Genomic DNA, 21,247 nt, shown 5'->3' with positions numbered 1-21,247 from the left:
TTTCCTCCTTATTACTTCCTTTCTTCTTATTTTGGGTTCTTTTTGCTTTTCTTTTTTTAGCTTCTTAAGATGGGAGCTGAGTTTTTTTTAAATTAAAACTTCTTTTTTTAAAGTACATTCATTTAAAGCTATAACTTTCTTTCTAAGAACTGCCTTATTACCTGCTGTATTCATTTGCTAGGGCTGCCATAACAAAGTACCACACAGTGGGTGGCTGTAAACAACAGAAATTTTTTCTTCACAATTCTGGAAGATAGAAGTCCAAGGTCAAGGTTTCGGCAAGGTTGGTTTCTTCTGAGGCCTTTCTCCTTGGCTTATAGCTGGTCATCTCCTCCCTGTGTCTTCACATGGTCTTCCCTCTGGAACTTTTTATGTCCAAATTTTCTCTTCTTATAATGACACCAGTTATATTGGAGTAGGGCCACTCTAATGACCTCATTTTTACTTAGTTATCTCTTTAAAGACCTTACCTCCAAAGACAGTGACATTCTAAGGTACTAGGGGTTAGGATGTCAACATACGAATATGGGAGACGGAATAATTCAGCCTGGAACAGCTCCACGTCACAAATTTGGTAAGTTGTGATATGTATTAATAGGTTTATTAGAATCACCGAGTTCAAAATATTTTCTCGTATCCCTTGGAATTTCTTCTTTGATTCATATCTCCTTTAGATAAGGGCTGCTTAATTCCTAATTATCAAGGTTTTAAAAAATATCTTATTGATTTCTGCTTTAGTTCCATCTTGGGCAAATAATATACAGATGTTCCTTGACTTACAATGGGATTATGTCCCAATAAACCCATTGTAAGTTGAAAATATTGTTTAAGTTGACAATGCGTTTAATATACCTAACCTGCCGCACATCAGAGCGTAACCTAGTCTACCTTAAATTTGCTCAGAATACTTACATTAGCCTACAGTTGGGCAGTCATGTGCCCAAGGTGGTTGGGGCACAGCTTGGTTTTATATATTTCAGGGAGGCATGAGACATCAATCAAATACACTTAAGAAATACATTGGTTTGGTTCAGAAAGGGCAAAATCATCTGGCAACGTGTTCCACTATAGAGTATAGGTTGTTTACCTTCATGATTGTGTGGCTGGCTTGGAGCTGTGGCTTGCTGCTGCTGCCCAGCATTGCAAGCCTTGGAAAAGATTAAAATTCCAAATTTGAAGTAGGGTTTTGACTGGGCATGGTGCTTTATGCCTTGTAATCCCAGTGCTTTGGGAGGCTGAGGCAGGAGGATCACTTGAGGCCAGAAGTTCTAGACCAGCCTGGACAAACAGTGAGACCCCATCTCTATGAAAAATAAAAAAATAGCCAGGCATGGTGGCACACATCTGTAGCCACAGCTACTCTGGCGGCTGAGGCAAGAGGATTGCTTGAGCCCAGGAAGTTGGGGCTGCAGTGAGCTGTGATTGTGCCACTGCATCCAGCCTTGGTGACAAAGTGAGACTCTGTCTCTCAAAAAGTAAATAAAAAAGAAGTATGGTTTTTACTGAATGTGTACTGCTTTCACACCATTATAATGTCGAAAAATTGTAAGTTGAACCATTGTAAGTTGGGGACGGTACTCTTTAAATTTTAGTCCTTTGAAATTGGAGATTTGTTTTCTATGCCTCAGTATTTCATCTACTTTGGTGAATATTTTGTGTACACACCTATAAAGGATATGTATTCTGTACTTGTTGGGTTTGGTGTTCTGCAAATGTCCATTAGATCAATACTGCCCAATAGTGTTTTCCAGATCATCCATTTCCTGACTTATTGTCAGTTCACTTTTCCATTAACTGAGTGAGGTGTAATAAATTTTCTTGACTATGATTATGCGTTGGTCTATTTCTCTTTCTCCTATTCTGTCATTTTTCTTCCTGTATTTTCTCTCAGTCCGTGGCTTGTCTTTTCATTATCTTATCAGTGATGTAAAATAGGAGTTGTAGGGGCATCCTTGCCTTGTTCCTGATCTTAGGGGGAAAGCATCTAGTTTCTCAACATTAAATATGATGTCAGCTGTAGGCTCTGCACTCTCTTTTTTTCTTCTTTTTTTTTTTTTTTTTTGAGACAATCTCACTCTGTCACCCAGGCTGGAGTGCAGTGGTGCGATCTCAGCTGACTACAACCTCTACTGCCCGGGTTCAAGTGATTCTCCTGCCTCAGCCTCCCAAGTAGCTGGGCGCCTGCTACCATGCCTGGCTAATTTTTGTGTTTTTAGTAGAGGCAGGGTTTCACCATGTTGGCCAGGCTGGCCTAGAACTCCTGACCTCAATTGATACACCTGCCTCAGCCTCTCAAAGTGCTGGGATTACAGGCGTGAGCCACCACACCTGGCCTGCACTCTCTTTTTGTTTAAGTATAGTCACAATTATTTGCAGAGAACATTGGTTAGACCATTTTTAACCTAAACTTAATACAATTTATACTGATTTTTAAAATGTTGTCTAATATCTAATCATGCGCAGGTTTCCTCAATTGCCTCAAAAATGTCTAAACAAGGTTCACACATTACGGTTGATTGGGGTCTCTTCTTTTTTTTTTTCCTTTGAGACAGAGTCTCACTCTGTTGCCCAGGCTGGAGTGCAATGGCGTGATTTCGGCTTACTACAACCTCCACCTCCCAGGTTCAAGTGATTCTCCTGCCTCAGCCTCTGGAGTAGCTGGGATTATGGGCGCTCGCCACCACACCCAGCAAATTTTTTTGTATTTTTAATAGAGATAGGGTTTCACCATGTTGACCAGGCTAGTCTTGAACTCCTGACCTCATGATTCACCCACCTTGGCCTCCCAAAGTGCTGGGATTACAGGCGTGAGCCACTGTGCCTGGCCAATTTTTGTATTTTTAGTAGAAACAGGGTTTCACCATCTTGGCCAGGGTTGTCTTGAACTCCTGACCTCATGATCCATCCTTGGCCTCCCAAAGTGCTGGGATTATAGGCGTGAGCCATCGCACCAGCCCAATTGGTGTCTCTTTAATTCTCTTTTTATTCTATAAGATCTGTAAGAGCTCTTTCTATTGTATTTTTTCTACTATATTTTTAATGCTATTCATTTGTTGAAAGTGTTGCATTTTTAAAAAATTGCAAACATGTTAGTTCACACCACAGAACGTTTGTATCATTTCTTAATGACTGTTTCCTCCATATCCAGAATATCATGATCACACTGTTGACAAAAAGAGGCAAGCTCTGTAAAATATTTTTAGAGATTTATTCTGAGCCAAATATGAGTGACCATGGCCCATGACACAGCCCTCAGGAGGTCCTGAGAACATGTACCCAAGGTGGTCAGTGTACAGCTTGGTTTTATATATTTTAGGGAGGCATGAAACATCAATCAAATACATTTAAGAAATACATTGGTTTGGTTCAGAAAGACAGGACAACTCAAAGTAGGGGGGTGGATTCCAGGCTATAGGTAAATTTAAACATTTTCTGGTTGACAGTTGACAATTGGTTGAGTTTATCTGAAGACCTGGGATCAACAGAAAGGAAATGTTCAGGTTAAGATAAAGGATTTTGGAGACCAAGTTTTATTGTGCAGAGGAAGCTCTCAGATAGCAGACTTCCGATAGAGCAGGTTGTAAAATATTTCTTATCAGACTTAAAAGGGTGCCTGGCTCTTAGTTGATTATCTCTTGTATCTGGGAAGGAAGGAAGGAAAACAAAGGGGAAAGGGGATTCTCTATAGAATGTGGATTTTTCCCACAGGAGACTTTGTAGGGCAGTTGCAAGGTATGGCAAGAAAATATATTTTGGGGTAATAGATTTTGATTTTCTTCCTTGTTATGCCAGAGTCAGATTGGAAAGTAAGTCATATACAGGGTTAAATAAAACTCATCTGACGAGAATTTATGGTTTGTAGGGCATGACTCCCCAGGCCCCTTAGATAGGAATTTGGGCAAGATTTTAAAAAATCAGAGCGTTGTTCTCAAAACCTAACACCATTAACAATAATTCTCATCACATATTGAATTGTCTCTTGTAGTCTGCTTTTCTCATTCATTTGTACAAGACAGAATCCAGTCAAGACCTATACTTGGCATCTGAAGTATGATTTATCTTTTAAGAAATATTTTCATTAAGAAAAAAATCTACCCCTACTTCTCCCTTCTTAAAAATCTCTTCATGAAATTGACTTGTTAAAAAACTAGGTCAGTTACTGACTGCCTGTTCCTAAATTCCAAGCCACATTTCAAATTTTGGGACCTAATTTTTGATATGTGAGTGGAGGGAAGGGTGCAGCCAGGGTCACATAGAAGGAAACTCAGGTTATGGCCTCCACCCTGCTTCATGTCTCCCTCAAAACCAGGAACTTCTGCTTTGGACTTCCTGGAACCTGTCCTTTGGCCTCAGGGTAAATATGGATGGGATGCTTTTGTTTTCAGTATGATGAGGCATTTTGTTTTTCAACATGAATGCTCACTTGAGGGCACTCTGAGGCCTTTTTCTTTTAATGGAGTCCACACAAAGTCTCACCCAGCTGCTGGAAGATGGGGGCTTCATTCCCTAACTAGAGTTTGGATGTAAGCCTGTTGCTGGCCCAGCTCTGTGGGCTTTTTTTATAAGACACTGGCTAAGAATGGGCTTCACCGATGCCCTCTGCAACCTGCCTTTGTTGCTTCCCTGTTCCCCTACTCCCTACTGAATTGGGAGACTGGACAGAATGTGAAGGGTGTTCTTCCCAAGTACCTCTCTCACTTCTCATCTCTTTCCCCAGATTTGCCTCTGCAACTTGACTCTCCTCTAGGAAGAGTACTCCAGAGAGCAGGGATATGGCACCAGGACTCCTGACAACCAGGGAGGAGGTAAGTCCCGAAATTTCTTCCTAGGTATTGCAGGAAGGTTTCATAATCTTTTCTTGTCCTGAAGGCTGCCTTCTTGGTGTTAGGCAAAGCCTATCTTGATCTTATAGGTGTGACTCATCTTATCTGGAGCTTTCTCTCAGTCTTATTTGCTACATTTATGGCTCAGGTATTTATCAAGTAGTTAACTGTGACCATCACATCCTGGGCAGTTAAAATAAAAATACAGGACATCCATGCTTATGTGCCCAGTGACTCTGAAAGCCTACAAAAGTACAGTGGCTCACACCTGTAATCCCAGTACTTTGGGAGGCCGAGGCAGGAGGATCACCTGAGGTCAGGAGTTCGAGGGCAGCCTGGCCAACATGGTAAAACCCCATCTCTACTAAAAGTACAAAATTAGCTGGGCATGGTGGTGGGTGCCTGTAATCCCAGCTACTAGGGAGGCTGAGGCAGGAGAATCACTTGAACCCAGGAGGCTGAGGTTGCAGTGAGCCGAGATCACGCCACTGCACTCCAGCCTGGGCGATAGAGTGAGACTCCATCTCAAAAAAATATATATATATATAAGAAGGCTCTCAAAAGAGAAATTGTCTGATTTGCCCCTGAAGGGTTTGGCAAGCTGAAGAGTTAGGGGAAGAGACTGCTGTGAAAATGACGCAGGACAGTGGCGCGTGCCTGTAATCCCAGATACTGGGGAGGCTGAGGCAAGAGAATTGCTTGAGCCTGGGAGGCAGAGGTTGCAGTGAGCTGAGATTGCGCCATTGCACTCCAGCCTGGGCAACCGAGTGAGACTCTGTCTCAAAAAAAAAAAAAAGAAGGAAAGAAAATGGGGCAGGAATCCTATCCCTTCTCAGAGACGAGGTGACTGGCAGGCTATCCCTCACCATGTGGGAAGCTTTCAACAGCCAGTGGTCTTTAGCCACATTAGTTTTCTGTGTATAGGTGAGGGCTGTAACCTGCTATTTCTGTGTGGTGCATGGATAGTTTTGCAGGCCCATACTTTATAAAGTGAGTTTTCTGTACTTAAAAATTGGAAGATTATGCTTAAAGGTCCAGATTGCCTACTTCTCTGAAAATAGATGATTCTCCACCAGCTAGGCAGCGTGTGAACTTGATGTAACTGAATGGAATTAACACTTACTGACAACATAAATAGCTGCCAGGCAGGGCATTTTTGTATTGATTTTATCAATTACACAAAATATTTATTGTCATTTTTGCTAATTCAGTTTTGCTTTGTGCTATAAATATGTCAAGTGTAGAATGAGAGATCTATATGTAATCATATTCTGGGGCTCATGGTGGATATTTACATATTTCTGGATAAATTTAAAATGGTTTTGATCTTACGAGAACGTCACTGAGAGCTGTGAGTCCCTTATTTGTTACACCTTTGAGAGAAATCTGTAACATCTTTGAGAGAAAATGTGTATGTAGCACAGGCAGTTCAGGATTTTTTTCCAAGGTAGTAGGAGACTTTTTTCTTCCATATGTTGCACTTTACTGTGTATGTTAATAGAGAAGCATTCTTGCAAAACATGGAATATTGGCTTATGTTTTCTGTCCTTACTCTTCCACTTCCTGTGGAATCTTTAGCAGGCCCTAAACCTTATTCTGTCTGTGACCAACTTCTCTCAATATACATTTTTGTTTGTTTGTTTTAGCCATTTATTTGTGTTAGAAACAAAATGCTTTTTCCTTAGTGCTGCAAAGAAATAGCACTCGAACATAAATTTAATTTTCTCAGCAAGGCAATTTTTACTTCTATAGAATGGTGCAACTCGCTAATGGAGTAATGGTGAGAGCACGCCTGGGCAAGGGAGGGGAAGGGGTTCTTATTCCTGACGCAGGTAGCTCCACTGCTGTGTCATTCCCCTGTTGGCTAGGGTTGGACCGCACAGTCTAAGCTAATTCCGGTTGGCTATTTTAAAGAGAGCAGGGGTACCAGCCAGAGTGGTGGGGTGGGTAGTTTGGTGGAAAGGACAGTTATTCAGGATGATTCAGGCCAGAGCAGGTGACCAGGGGTGACTCAGGTCAAAGCAGGTGACCAGGGGAACAGATGTGAACTACTGATTAGAACTGGTGGGACGGTCGTTTACTGAAACTAGAGGCAAGGGGGTGAAGAGAACCAGGAAGTTAAACTTTAAAATGGAGAATCAAAGAATAAGAGAACTGAACATTCTGACATACTGATTCTTTGAAGAGAAACTTGGAGTTCACTATATCTAACATCTGTGAAAAATTGATGAAAAGATTTAAGCATCTAAGAGGCTTAGCGTTTTAAGACAAAGCTTCCATATCTAGAATAGTGTCTCTTAGTCAAAAAATACTCATTGCATAAAGGGAAAGAGGTTTGTTATGATGCATGTTATTTGAAGCATTGAAATTGTGTATTTTATTATTTTTAAAATTGCATTTCCTCGTACTTTGTTATGCATCAGATCTGAATTATATAGAAAAACCTGACCTATATGCAACATGACATTTAGGCATTTTTCCTAAGGGCTTTTGCCTGAGAGGAGAAATTGTAACATGCATTATAGTTGTAACATAGAAAGGGAGCTGGTAAGCACAATATGTTAACTAATAAGAAACTAGTTAGCACCCTGTAAACCCAGAAAACCTGAGACAGGTCTCAGTTAATTTAGAAAGTTTATTTTGCCAAGGTTGAGGATTGTCAATGAAAAGAGTCTAACTCTGTAAAATATTTTTAGAGTTTTATTCTGAGCCAAATATGAGTGACCATGGCCCTATGACACAGCTCTCCGGAGGTTGTGAGAACATGTGCCCAAGGTGGTCAGTGTACAGCTTAGTTTTATATATGTTGGGGAGGCCTGAGACATCAATCAAATACACTTAAGAAATACATTGGTTTGGTTCAGAAAGGCGGGACAGCTCAAAGCAGGGGCTTCCAGGCTATAGGTAAATTTAAACATTTTCTGGTTGACGGTTGAGTTTGTCTGAAGACCTGAGATCAATAGAAAGGAAAGTTCAGGTTAAGATAAAGGATTGTGGAGACCAAGTTTTATTGTGCAGAAGCAGCTCTCAGATAGCAGACTTCAGAGAGCAGGTTGTAAAATGTTTCTTATGGGACCTAAAAGGGTACCTGGCTCTTAGTTGATGATCTCCTGGATCTGGGAGGGAGGGAGGGAGGGAAGGAAGGAAGGAAGGAAGGAAGGAAGGAAGGAAGGAAGGAAGGAAGACAAAGGGCAAGGGGATTCTCTATAGAATGTGGATTTTTCCCACAAGAGACTTTGCAGAGCAATTTTAAGGTATGGCAAGGAAATACATTTTGGGGTTAAATATTTTAATTTTCTTCCTTGTCTCATAATGTTATGCCAGAGTCAGATTGGAAAGTAAGCCACGATATATAGGGTTAAATAAAACCCATCTGATGAGAATTTGTGGTTTGTAGGGCATGACTCCCCAGACCCCTTAGATAGGAATTTGGGCAAGATAAAAAAAATCAGAGCTTAGTCCTCAGGATGCGCCCATGACAGCCTCAGGAAGTCCTGACAACATGTGCCTGAGGCAGTTGGGATACATCTTAGTTTTATACCCTTTAGGGAGACATGAGACATCAATCAATGTATGTAAGAAGTATATTGGTTCGGTCTGGAAAGGCGGAACAACTTGAAGCAAGGGGGGCAAGACTTGAACAAGAGGGGTTCCAGGTAACAGGTGAGAGGGACAGTTACATTCTTTTGAGTTTCTGATTAGCCTCTCCAAAGGAGGCAATCAGATATGCATCTATGTCAGTGAGCAGAGAGGTAACTTTGAATAGAATGGGAGGCAGGTTGGTCCTAAGCAGTTCCCAGCTTGACTTTTCCCTTTAGCCTAGTGATCTGGGCACCCCAAGATTTATTTTCCTTTCATAACCCCTTCATTGAATCTTAAAAATTTTAAAAATGTTTGTTGTGTGCAGGAGACTTTGTTGGTTTAGGAATAATGATACCTACAGCATAGCATCAATTCGTATAAGATTCCTGGTTTATTTAGGGGTTCACTCCTCATTGGAATTAAAACTTAAAAAAATTTTTTTGGTTGAGATATAATTCACATACCATACAATCCAGCCATTTAAAATGTACTATTCAGAAGATTTTATTATATTAACAAAATTGAGTGACCTTCACCATCATGTTTTCATCACTGCTAAAAGAAACCTCATGCCCATTAGGAGTTGTTCCCCATTTGCCCCTCTCCCAGCCCCTGGCAACCACTGATCTGCTTTTTGTCCTATGGATTTACCTCTTCTGGATATTTTATATACGTGAGATCATATAATTTAACAAAAATGAAACATGTATCAGAAAAAATTACAGAGTAGGGGCCGGGTGTGTTGGCTCATGCCTGTAATCCCAGCACTTTGGGAGGCTGAGGCAGGCGGATCATGAGGTCAGGAGATAGAGACCATCCTGGCTAACAAGATGAAACTCCATCTCTACTAAAAATACAAAAATTAGCTGGGCATGTGGCATGCGCCTGTAGTCCCAGCTACTCGGAAGGCTGAGGCAGGAGAATTGCTTGAATCTGGGAGGCGGAGGTTGCAATGAGCCGAGATCACGCCACTCTACTCCAGCCTGGGCGACAAAGCAAGACTCCATCTCTAAATAAATAAATAAATAAATAAATAAATAAATAGTAGGGAAATCCAGGCCTCTGTCCTTCCCCAAAAGCAACTAATGAGCTGGCAAAAAACTGTCAGAATCAACTTTTGTAAAATTCTGGAATCTTGTCAAAACTGGAAGACTTGGTGAAGAAATAAGCTGCTGTTTAGTGGTGAGAGAGTACTATAGCATTTCAGACTGCCTGGCTACCATTAGGTTGCCTGCCTCCCAGCTGTCCCTGAGGAAGCCCAGGCACAAAGACTTTAAGTGAACTTTCTTAATAATCACAAACAACCAAGGAAACCATGGACATGGAACTAAAGGAAATGAAGTCAACAATTTTCAACAGAGAATATCAGTATAGAAAACTTATTTTAAAAGTATAATATGAGGCTGGGTGTGGTGGCTCACAGCTGTAATCCCAGCACTTTGGGAGGCTGAGACTGGTGGATCACCTGAGGTCAGGAGTTTGAGACCAGCCTGACCAATATGCTGAAACCCTATCTCTACTAAAAATACAAAAAAAATTAGCCGGGCGTGGTGGCGGGCACCTGTAATGCCATCTACTTGGGAGGCTGAGGCAGGAGAATTGCTTGAACCCAGTAGATGGAGGTTGCAGTGAGCCGAGATTGCACCACTGCACTCCAGCATGGGCAACAGAGCAAGACTCTGTCTCAAAAAAAAAAAAAAAAAAAGGACTATAACTAGTAAGTATATTGAATTAGTAATAAAAATCCTCCCAAGGGTCGGGTGCAGTGGCTCATACATGTAACCCCAGCACTTTGGGAGGCCAAGGCAGGTGGATCACTTGAGGTAAGGAGTTCAAGACCAGCCTGGCCAACATGGAGGAACCCCATCTCTACTAAAAATACAAAAATTAGCCAGGCGTGGTGGCATGTGCCTGTAATCCCAGCTACTCAGGAGGCTGAGGCAGGAGAATCGCTTGAACCTGGAAGGCTCAGGTTGCAGTGAGATGAGATCGTGCCATTGCACTCCAACCTGGGCAACAGAATGAGACTCTATTTCAAAAAATAAAAATAAAATAGTTAGAAGAAACTAGCTTGCACCAAGCAGCAATTTTTTTATAACAGCAGGAATGGACTAAGTCATCCACAGAGAAAATTGTTAGAGCTAATGAATTAACCAAAGTTGCAGGATACAAAGTAAACACACAAAAATCTGTTGTATTTGTGTACATCTGCAATGAACTATCTGAACAGGAAATTTAAACAAATTATAACAGCATCAAAAAGAATAAAATACTTAGTGATAAATTTAACCAAGGAAGTAAAGATAAAGAAAACTGCAAAATATTGCTGAAAGAAATTACAGAAGACCTAAATAAATGGAAAGACTTTCCATGCTTGGAATGAATTAGAAGATTTAATATTGTTAAGATGGCAATACTACCCAAAATGATCTATAGATTTAGTTCAATCAAAATTCCAATGGTGTTTTTTTCAGAAATAGACTCATACTGAAATTTACATGGAATCTCATGGTACCCTGAATAGCCAAAACAATCTTGAAAAAGAAAACAAAGTTGGAGGACTCACACTGCCTGAGTTTAATACTTACTGCAAAGCTATCATAATCAAAATAGTGTCATACTGGCATAAGGATGGATACATGTAGATCAGTGGAATAGAATTGACAGTCCTGAAAAAAAATCTCACATATATGGTCAATTGATTTTTTTACAAGGGTGGATGTCGAGATCATTCCATCAGAAAAGGGAAGTGTATACAAATGATACATGGACAACTGGATATCCACAGCCAAAAGAACACGCTTGAGATAAATGAAAGAATTAGAACGCCTCAGCAAGGAAATAAAAGGTTTTAAGAATAAGTATATGGAAATTTTAGAACTGAAATAAAAAGCTAGGGGATAGACTTACCAGTATATTAGCAGTAACAAAGAAATGAGTGAACTAGAAGATAGAACAGAGAGAAAATAGAGTGGAAATAAAAATGAATAGAGCCTCAAGAATTGTGGGAGTACAACAAAAGATGTAATATTTATATCTTTGGAGGTTGGAAGGTGAAACAAAGGAGGGAAGGGCTGAAAAAGTACTTCAACAAATAATGGCTGAAAATGTCCCAAATTTGGCAGGAAACAAACCTACAGATTTTAAAAGCTCACTGAGTAAATTTGGAACATGATGAATCCAATAAATCTATGTCAGAATACAAGTAAACTTCTGAAGACTAAAGATGAAAAAATCATCCTGAAAGCATCCAGATAAAAATTATGTTACTTATAGGGGAAAAACAATTAGAATGCCAATGGATTTCTCATCAGAACTGATAAGAATTGGCCGGGCACGGTAGCTCACGCCTGTAATCCCAGCACTTTGGGAGGCTGAAGTGGGTGGATCACCTGAGGTCGGGTGTTCAAGACCAGCCTGACCAACATGGAGAAACCCCGTCTCTACTAAAAATACAAAAAAATTAGCTGGATGTGGTGGGCGCCTGTAATCCCAGCTGCTCAGGAGGTTGAGGTAGGAGAATCGCTTGAACCCAGGAGGCAGAGGTTGCAGTGAGCTGAGATCACCACACTCCAGCCTGGGCAACAAGAGCGAAACTCCATCTCAATAAAAAAAGTATAGCTTCCTGTGCCTAAAGTGTATAAACAATGTGGTTTATGCTGGACACTTGCTTTCTTTATGAGATCTGGGCTTTTAGTATGTGCTAGGCAGAGGCTGTCTGTTGACTAGCCCCATTAAGACTTCGGGCACTGAGTTTCTAATAGGTTTCTCTGACAGACAACATTTAACGTATTGCAAATTATTACTGAAGAATTACAGAATTATGTGTGACTCTGTTGAGAAAGAATTCTTGGAATTTTGTGTCTGGTTTCCTCCAGACTTCTCTCTCAAACCATTTCCCTTTACTGATTCTGTTTTGCATCCTTTTACTATAATCATCATAGCCACGTGTATAACTATATGATGAGGTTTGTGAGTCCTTCTAGTGAATCATCATACTTGGGAGTGGTACTGGAGTCTGATACAGTTTGGCTCTGTGTCGTCACTCAAATCTCAGGTTGAATTTTAATTGTCAATACTAGGGGAAGGTCCTGGTGGGAAGTGATTGGATCAGGGCGGTGGATTTCCCCCATGTTATTTTTGTGACAGTGAGTTCTCACGAGATCTGATGGTTTTTTTTTTTTTTTTTTTAAGGTTTCAATATTTTATTCAAGTTTTTTTTAACTGATATTAACTACAGCATTTGAAGGGGAGGAATTAATTCCACACAAAATGCAAGACACTAAAATGTACCCATTAAACTGCTAAAAAAACAAATTGAGTGGTGAGAATACAACAGAAGTCCAGTTTAGATTCTGAGTGTTGTCATCATGTGATTACAATCATACAGACTCTTCCAAGCTTACAGCTGGAGCTCCTGGAAGCTATTTCATACTCTGGTGCAAGGGCAAAGAAACACAACACAAGAAGGAGTAAGTCCTGAATTATTGGCTTCATCACATCTACCATCTCCACCCCAAAATGGCAGAAAAGACACAGTGAACCCACCCTGCAGACCTTTTGGCATAAAAGAGGTGAGGATGAACTGGGGTGGGAACAGGTCATGAAGCTCTGTCTGAAAAAGTCCCTTTCAGGTGAGTTTGTACACACAATCAAGCAATGAGCCTCTCATCAATTAGGGTTAGGAAACCAAGGTTCCATTCTCAGGAAATCACCATTTCATTCATTTACTCAATATGAATTTACAAAGTACCTACATATTATCAGCTTCCACTTACAGCCATTTCTAGATAAAAAAGAAACTTGGCATCTCAGAGGGGCCACCATGTTCCCTCCAAGTCTACCACTGAAAGAACCTTTTTTGGAATTGGGTTTCTTCTGTACCCATGAAAGGGTAACATCTTAAAGCTGAATCATCTTTAACTTGGGGGTCTAACATGATATTTAGTAATACTTGCATCCCAGACATACAACATTAAAAGATACACTAAATTCTGAAGTTTCCTATACGGCAAAATTTGTTTGTTTGTTTGTTTGTTTGTTTTGAAATGGAGTCTCGCTGTGTCACCCAGGCTGGAGTGCAGTGGCGCAATCTCTGCTCACTGCAACCTCTGCCTCCCAGGTTCAAGTGATTCTCGTGCCTCGGCCTCCCGAGTAGCTGGGACTACAGGTGCCTGCCACCACGCCTGGCTAATTTTTTGTATTTTTAGTAGAGACAGGGTTTCATTGTGTTAGCCAGGATGGTCTCGATCTCCTGACCTCATGATCCGCCCACCTCAGCCTCCCAAAGTGCTAGGATCACAGGCATGAGCCACCGTGCCAGGCCAAAAATAGTTTAAAATTAAACAATACAGTGTGCATTTATGCTTGAAATTCTAGTCCTCAACCAAGCTTGTGGCCACCAGCATTGACATTCTTGCCATCCAGGAGAGCTGACAGTGTCAGTTTGACACCTGGCTTTGGGGTTTGATTGTATCCTAAACCTCTCAGGCTGGAGTTGTTCATTTTAGCCTAGAAACAGGCATCAGGGTCTATCTGATACTTGGCTGCTATTCCGAAGCTAATGTTACTGTTTCCTGCTGTCCAGGAGAGATTGACAGCAGTCTCCAACTTCTTGTTCACCTTCTGGTAAATGGAGCTGCCAAACTCTGTCCCATCATTCACTTTAGTGTGAAGCTGGAATTCATCAGTCTTGTAGCCAACTACACTGTTGCTCTAGGTCACTCGGGACTTTGCATTCTCAAAATTCACCTGGTAGCTGGCCAGCCAGCCCTCGTAACCCAGCACCAGAGCACCCTGGATTGAGGGCCCAGCAATGTCAAAATCCATGTCTCAGCCCAGGTTAATGTGCTCCTACTTGTACCCTGTCTTGATTTTAGCATTTTTTTCCCCCAGTATTAGGTGAGAAGGACGAATTGAAGGTCAGCTTCAGTTCACGTGCAAGCTGATCTTCCACAGTAACCTCAGTGCCTGGTGTGTTGTCAGTGTACTATTTCTCTGTAAATGTCAGGCCATATTCAGTCCATCTGTACTTGGTTTCCAGACCGCCTGTCACTTTAGTGGTCTCAGTGTTGGCTGAGCCTGAGCTTGTAAATTCCAATCCATTCTTCTCTTTGGTTTTCAAATCAAGCTTTATTAAGCCAAATCCATAGCCATTGGTGAAGACATCCCTGGCAGATTTGCCAGGATCTCATATGTGAGTAGCACAGCCATCTTCTCAGAGGTGGCAGCAATGGGCTCAGAGGCAGCTATGGCAGGGGCTCTGGTGCAGAGGCAGGTTTCCCTCATGCTGTTTTTGTGATCATGAGTTCTCACGAGATCTGATAGTTTAAAAGTGTGTAGCACTTCCCTTTCTTGCTCGCTCTTTCTCCTGCCACAGTGTGAAGATTTGCTTGCTTCCCCTTCATCGTTCCACCATGATTATAAGTTTCCTGAGGCCTCCCATCCATGCTCCCTGTACAGCCTGTAGAACTGTGAGTCAATTGAACCTCTTTCTTTCATAAATTACCCAGTCTCAGGTAGTTCTTTCTAGCAGCGTCCCCTGAAACAATCAGGAAGAAAAGAAGAACATGGTAAAGAAGACATAAGGGTAAACGTAGTAGGCATTGCTATTCTGCATGAATTTTCTAAACTTGTTGATGGCTGAAGCAAAGATTATCATATGGTCTGATGTGGATTTGAATGTATATAGAGGAAATGCTTAGGAAAATTCTGTTTTTAAACAGAAAGAGTAAGGGGATGTAATGGGAGGTAAGTTCTCTACAATTATTCAACCTGGTAAAATGGGCCAGGTATGGTGGCTTATCCTGTAATGCCAGCACTTTGTGAGGCTGAGGCAGGAGGATTGCTCAAGCTCAGGAGTTTGAAACCAGCCTGGGCAACATAGTAAGACCCTGTCTGTTAAAAAAAAAAAAAAAAAATTAGCGAGATGTGGTGATGCACACCTGTGGTTCCAGCAACTTGGGAGGCCGAGGTGGGAGGATTGCTGTAGACTGGGAGATTGAGGCTATAGTGAGCCATGATCATGCTGCTGCACTCCAGCCTAGGTGTCAGAGTGAGATCCTGCCTCAAAAAAACAACAAAAAAGCAAGCTGGGGCGGTTGATCCCAGGGTGGCGAGTGGCGGCGACCAAGGAGGTGAGCAGGGCCCGGCACCGACCCTGAGTGCAGCCTGACCCGCCCTCGCGCGCGCTCCCTCTTCTGCCGGGCCCACTCGCGCGCCCAGCCATGAACCTGGCGAGCCAGAGCCGGGAGTCCGGCGCCGGCCAGCTGCTCTTCGCCAACTTCAACCAGGACAGCACTGAAAAGGGCATCAGGAGCAGCTGGTCTTGGCCGTCGCGCTGTTGTCTGGTCCCTAGCTGTTGGTAGTTAAGTCTGGTTATAAATTTTTCTCCCTTTCTTCCGTGGGTAAGCTGGAAGAGATCTATGAATGCAAGGCTGATAGTATGCCTGGAGGAGTCCCTGTACATCCACAACATTCGGGACATGAAGGTTCTGCATACGATCAGGGAGACGCCTCCAAACCCTGCAGGCCTGTGTGCGCTGTCAGTCAACAACGACAACGGCTACTTGGCGTACCCAGGGAGCGCGACCATGGGAGAGGTGCAGGTCTTCAATACCATTAATTTGAGAGCTGCAAACATGATTCCGGCTCACGACAGTCCTTTAGCGGCATTGGCCTTTGACGCAAGTGGAACTAAACTTGCCATGGCTTCGGAGAAGGGGACCGTGATTAGGGTATTTTCCATTCCAGAAGGACAAAAACTCTTTGAGTTTCGGAGATGAGTGAAGAGGTGCATGAGCATCTGCTCCCTGGCCTTCAGCATGGACAGCATGTTCCTCTCCGCCTCCAGCAACACTGAGACCGTGCACATCTTCAAACTCGACACTGTGAAAGAAAAACCCCCAGAGGAGCCCACCACCTCGACCGCGTACTTCGGGAAAGTGCTCATGGCCTCCACCAGCTACCTGCCCTCCCAAGTGACAGAAATGTTCAACCAGGGCAGAGCCTTCGCCACAGTCCGCCTGCTGTTCTGCGGCCACAAAAACATCTGCTCGCTAGCCACAATTCAGAAGATCCCGCGGTTGTTGGTGGGTGCCGCCGACGGGTACCTGTACATGTACAACATGGACCCCCAGGAGGGCGGCGAGTGCGCCCTGATGAAGCGGTACCGGCTGGACGGCAGTCTGGAAACGACCAGTGAGATCTTGGACTCTGCCTCTCACGACTGCCGCTTAGTCACTTAGACATACGGCGCAGCTGCAGCAAAAGCCTACACAGACAACCTGGGTGCTGTGGGTGGCGCCTGCCTGGAGGACGAGGCCAGTGCCCTGCGCCTAGATGAGGACAGCGAGCACCCACCCATGATTCTTCGGACTGACTAAACTTGACCTGTGACCTCTGACCCGGGGAGCAGAGAACACTGGCTTCACAGAGGACTTTGTGCATTGCTGCTATGAACTTTGACCTGAGTCGGGGGAGAGGATGGCAGAGACTTTATTTAAAAAAAAAAAAAAGATTGTAGTGGTAGTCTAACTCCATAACGCTGAGGAAATACATCGTTTTCACTTCAGTGGCTTTTAAATCCTGCTTATGAATTTTAGCTTTTGGTTTGTTTTCTCTTTTTGCCAAAATTAACTGTTTGGTGAAGCCCGCAAAACCTCCTTGCTTTGCATGCATGCATGTGCCAAGCCAGCATAGGGGAGCTAGAAGCCACTTTCCAGCCACCTGCCGTTGGGTTTTTTAATATCTGTACATAATGCCGAGTGCGTAAGGAAGCCATGGTGTCGCGCACAGTGGGTCTGATTGTCGAGGCCAGTTCTGCAGTGACAGGCCCAGGGGCTGCCCACCAGGTGTGCTGGGCAGACTTCGGCTGGGACAGGAGTCCTCTCTCCCTAGGGCCCCACCTGGACCATTTTCCCTCCGTTTTATTTTGTTAATTAAATTCTTTCCAAATTGGATCACTCTGGGATTTCTTCCATGGTGGACTTTTGTTTCTGATCTTGTTTTCCATGTGGATATTGGAGGAGAGCGAGGTTCTTTCTGATACTAAAAACCTTTCTTTCAGGCAGCAAATGAACTTGAAAGGTTGCCTGGACTCCCTGGAGCAAAGGAAAGCGATTTTGTTTGTATAATTTAAAAAAAAAAAAAAAAAAGCAAGCTGGTAAAATGATGACACCAGTAAATTATGACAAGCTATATGTACGTAATGTAGCACCTAGAGCAACCACTTAAAAAGCTATACAATGGCCGGGCATGGTGGCTCACGCCTGTAATCCCAGCACTTTGGGAGGCCGAGGTAGGTGGATCACCTGAGGTCAGGAGTTCAAGACCAGCCTGGCCAACATGACGAAACCCCGTCTCTACTAAAAATACAAAAATTAGCCGGGCTTGGTGGCAGGAGCCTGCAATCCTGGCTACTCAGGACGCTGAGGCAGGAGAATCACTTGAACTTGGGAGGCAGGGGATGCGGTGAGCTGAGATCGTGCCATTGCACTCCAGCCTGGGCGACAGAATGAGACTCTGTCTCAAAAAAAAAAAAAAAAAAAAGCTATACAGTGAAATACACTAAGAAACACTGTAGGCAAATCAAGACAGAATTATAAAAAAGTTTGAGTAACCCATGAGAAATTTGTAAAGAAAACAAAGAGGCAAAAAGCCCAGAGAACAGAGAACAAACAGAAATAAAACTTAAATGGCAGACATTCCAACCAATAAGAACAGAATGCGTATTCTTTTCATGTGCCTTTGGAAACACAGATGAAGATAGACATATCCTGGGCCATAAACCAACATAAAGCAAAAATTTCTTCAGTTAAAAAAATTTTTTCTAATTTAAGTCATGTAATGTTGGTCATATCGATAGGCTAAAGAAGAAAAATCATGATTTTATCAGTTAATAAAATAAGAGTTTAGCACAATTCAACAACCATTTGTAAACAAAACAAACTCTCAGTACAATAGGAACAGAGGATAATCTTCTAAAAATCTACAGCTAACATCCTTTTTAAAATTTTGGTAATACATAACACAAAATTGACTATATACTTTTACAATTCAGTGGCATTAAGTACATTCACATTGTTATACAACCATCACCACTTTCCAGAATTTTTTCATTATCCCAAATAGAAATTGTGTATCCATTAAACAATAACTCCCCATCCCCACTCCCTCCAGCCCCTGGTAACTTCTGTTTTACTTTGTCTGTATGAATTTGCCTATTCTAGGTACCCCACGTAAGTGGAATCATACAATATTTGTCCTTTTGTGACTGGCTTATGTCACTCGGCATATTTTCAAGGCTTGTCTCTTGAAAATATCCATCAGAAGGTCCCTCCTTTTTAAGGCTGAAAAATACTCCATTGTATGTATATACCACATTTTCTTTATTCATTCAGTTGATAAACATTCAAGTTGTTTTGAGTTGTTGTGAACAGTACTGCTATGAACATGGGTGTACAAGTATCTGTTTGAGTCCCTACTTTCAATTTTTGGGGGTATATTCCTAGGAGTGGAATTGTTGGATCAGATGCTAATTATATGTTTAATTTTTTGAGGAACTGCCGAACTGTTTTCCATAGAAACTGTATAGTTTTACATTCCCATCAGCAATGTGCAAGTTTCCAGTTTCTCCACATCCCACAAAAATATGTTTTTCTTTTTTCTGGTAGTAGTTATCCTGTTTGTGGAACAGTATTTTTTATATAATTTATTTTTAATTAAAAAAATTTTTTAAACATCTACTCTGATTCTGGTCTATGGAACAGTATTCTTTTTTTTTTTTTTTTTGAGATGGAGTTTTGCTCTGTTGCCCAGGCTGGAATGTAGTGGCACAATCTCGGCTCACTGCAACATCCGCCTCCCAGGTTCAAGCAATTCTCTGCCTCAGCCTCCCAAGTAGCTGGGAGGTACTCGCCACCACGCCCAGCTAATTTTTGTGTTTTTAGTAGAGATGGTGTTTTACCATCTTGGCTAGGCTGGTCTTGAACTCCTGACCTCATGATCCACTCGGCTTGTCCTCTCAAAGTGCTAGGATTACAGATGTGGGCCACTGCATCTGGCCAGAACAGCATTCTTAATGGTGAAAGATTAAATGCTTTCCTTCCATGATTGGGAACAAACCAAGGTTATATCTGTTCTTACCACTCTCATTCAACAGGATAACTACTACCAGAAAAAATGGAAGTTTTAACCACAGCAATAAGGCAAGAAAAGGAAATAAAAGACATACAGATCATTAACAAAGAAATGAAACTGTTCCTATTTGCAGAGGACATGATTGTCCATGTAGAAAATCTCAAGGAACGAACGGAAAAGAGCTTTTAAAGCTAAGTAAAGTTTACTCAGGTTGCCATATAGAAGATAAAACAAGACAAACAATTGTATCATATGTCATAGCATGAACATATGGTCACTGAAGTTAAAATACAGTACCATTAAAATTACTAAAAAAAAAAAGAAGAAAGCTGAAGAAATTCTTAGGTGTGAATCTAACAAAACGTGTAGGGTCTGTTTGCAGAAAATCACAAAATGTTGATGAAAGAAATCATAGATTGTCTAAACGAATGGAGAGACATACTGTGTTTATGGATTTGAAGATCCAATATAGTAAAGATGTAAGTTCTCACCAAATTGATATACAGGTTTAATGGGAATCCTATCAAAATTTCAGCAAGGGCTTTTAGAGATATAGACAAGATTATTCTAAAATTTGCATAGAAAGGCACAGGCACGGGCTGTTTTAGAATAGCTAAATCAACTTTTAACGTGAAAATAAAGTGAGAGGAATTGGTTTACCTGATTTCCAGTCCTGCTATGTAACTACGATAATCAAACTTGTGTGTTTGATCAGTACAACAGAGAGCCCAGAAATAGAACCAGCATCAGTGTATGGAGGGGATTAATAGGCTTGAATATATGGAACCAGGTTTCAGGTTAAAAGCAGGATCTATAAATCTCACTTGGGTGCTCTAGGACTGCTTCCTTCTGCCTTGACTATGGTTAGTGGCTTAAGTTGGTTAGTGGGCATGGCTGGCTGTTGAGTGAGCAGGGATGTGTTTGTGTTACAGGCATTGATGGCCTTCTGGGATGTGGCTGTGGCCTTTACCCAGAAGGAGTGGAAGCTATTGAGTTCTGCTCAGAGGACCCTGTACAGGGAGGTGATGCTGGAGAACTACAGCCATCTGGTCTCTGTGGGTAAGGCTGGCCTGTTTAAGGTTTCAGATTCTGCTTGTGGGTATTTTAAGCTCTTACATAGCAAGCTGCCATGCTTCTGACTCAGAAAAACGGTTTTTTCCCCTATTCCCCCAGCGAATGCCTGGCTTTCATAGTGCAGTTTTATGTGTGTGTGTGTGTGTGTGTGTGCGTGCACACGCTGTGAGCGTGTGGTGTGTCTCACTGCATTTTTCAGGCCTGTTTACCCTGGCTGGGCTCCTCTAAGGTTATCTTCCTTCAAAAGGAGGAATATTTTTATTGACTCAAGCACAGAGTAGAATCAACATATTGCCTTTAGGTCTAGGATCCCCTCCCTGTATGCATCCTTTCTTAGCATTCAAACATAGTTTACTCCACCCCTGCACCTCCCTACCACCTTCTGGGTTTATTGCATTCCTGGGTTGGCTCTGAGTTCTGAGATAACCTCTTAAGCCACTAACTCAAGATGACCTTGGTTTTTTTTTTCCTGTGAGTAGGAATTGCATTTTCCAAACCAAAACTCATCAAACAGCTGGAGCAAGGCGATGAACCTTGGAGAGAGGAGAACGAACATCTGGACCTTTGTCCAGGTGAGTGGGAAGCCCTGGGCAGGCGAGCGTGCAGGGCAGTGAGGAGCTCAGCAGGTA

At 42.2% G+C, this 21,247-nt stretch overlaps 1 protein-coding gene and 2 pseudogenes across 4 annotated transcripts in view; 2 read left to right on the top strand and 1 right to left on the bottom strand.

Annotated features, from left to right (window-relative positions):
- The window catches only part of ZNF169 (zinc finger protein 169), a 42,778-nt gene that overhangs the window by 10,430 nt on the left and 11,101 nt on the right, over positions 1 to 21,247 (top strand). For 2 of the 4 annotated variants that reach the window (XM_055271853.1, XM_055271852.1), the window contains exons 2-4: positions 4,718 to 4,805; positions 20,477 to 20,603; positions 21,098 to 21,190. In XM_055271853.1, the coding sequence (XP_055127828.1) occupies positions 4,773 to 4,805; positions 20,477 to 20,603; positions 21,098 to 21,190 (253 nt within the window). In that variant the 5' untranslated portion in view covers positions 4,718 to 4,772. The other 2 variants (XM_063636214.1, XM_063636213.1) reach the window with 2 other exon arrangements.
- LOC134736188 (WD repeat domain phosphoinositide-interacting protein 2-like) lies at positions 273 to 16,977 on the top strand (annotated as a pseudogene).
- On the bottom strand, positions 13,767 to 14,589 carry LOC129479179 (voltage-dependent anion-selective channel protein 1-like; annotated as a pseudogene).

The sequence above is a fragment of the Symphalangus syndactylus genome, chromosome 3, assembly GCF_028878055.3.
Source record: "Symphalangus syndactylus isolate Jambi chromosome 3, NHGRI_mSymSyn1-v2.1_pri, whole genome shotgun sequence".
In the NCBI taxonomy this organism is placed as follows: domain Eukaryota; kingdom Metazoa; phylum Chordata; class Mammalia; order Primates; family Hylobatidae; genus Symphalangus; species Symphalangus syndactylus.
The sequence above is the reverse complement of the archived record's forward strand: the minus strand, read 5'-3'. Positions and strand labels throughout refer to the sequence as shown.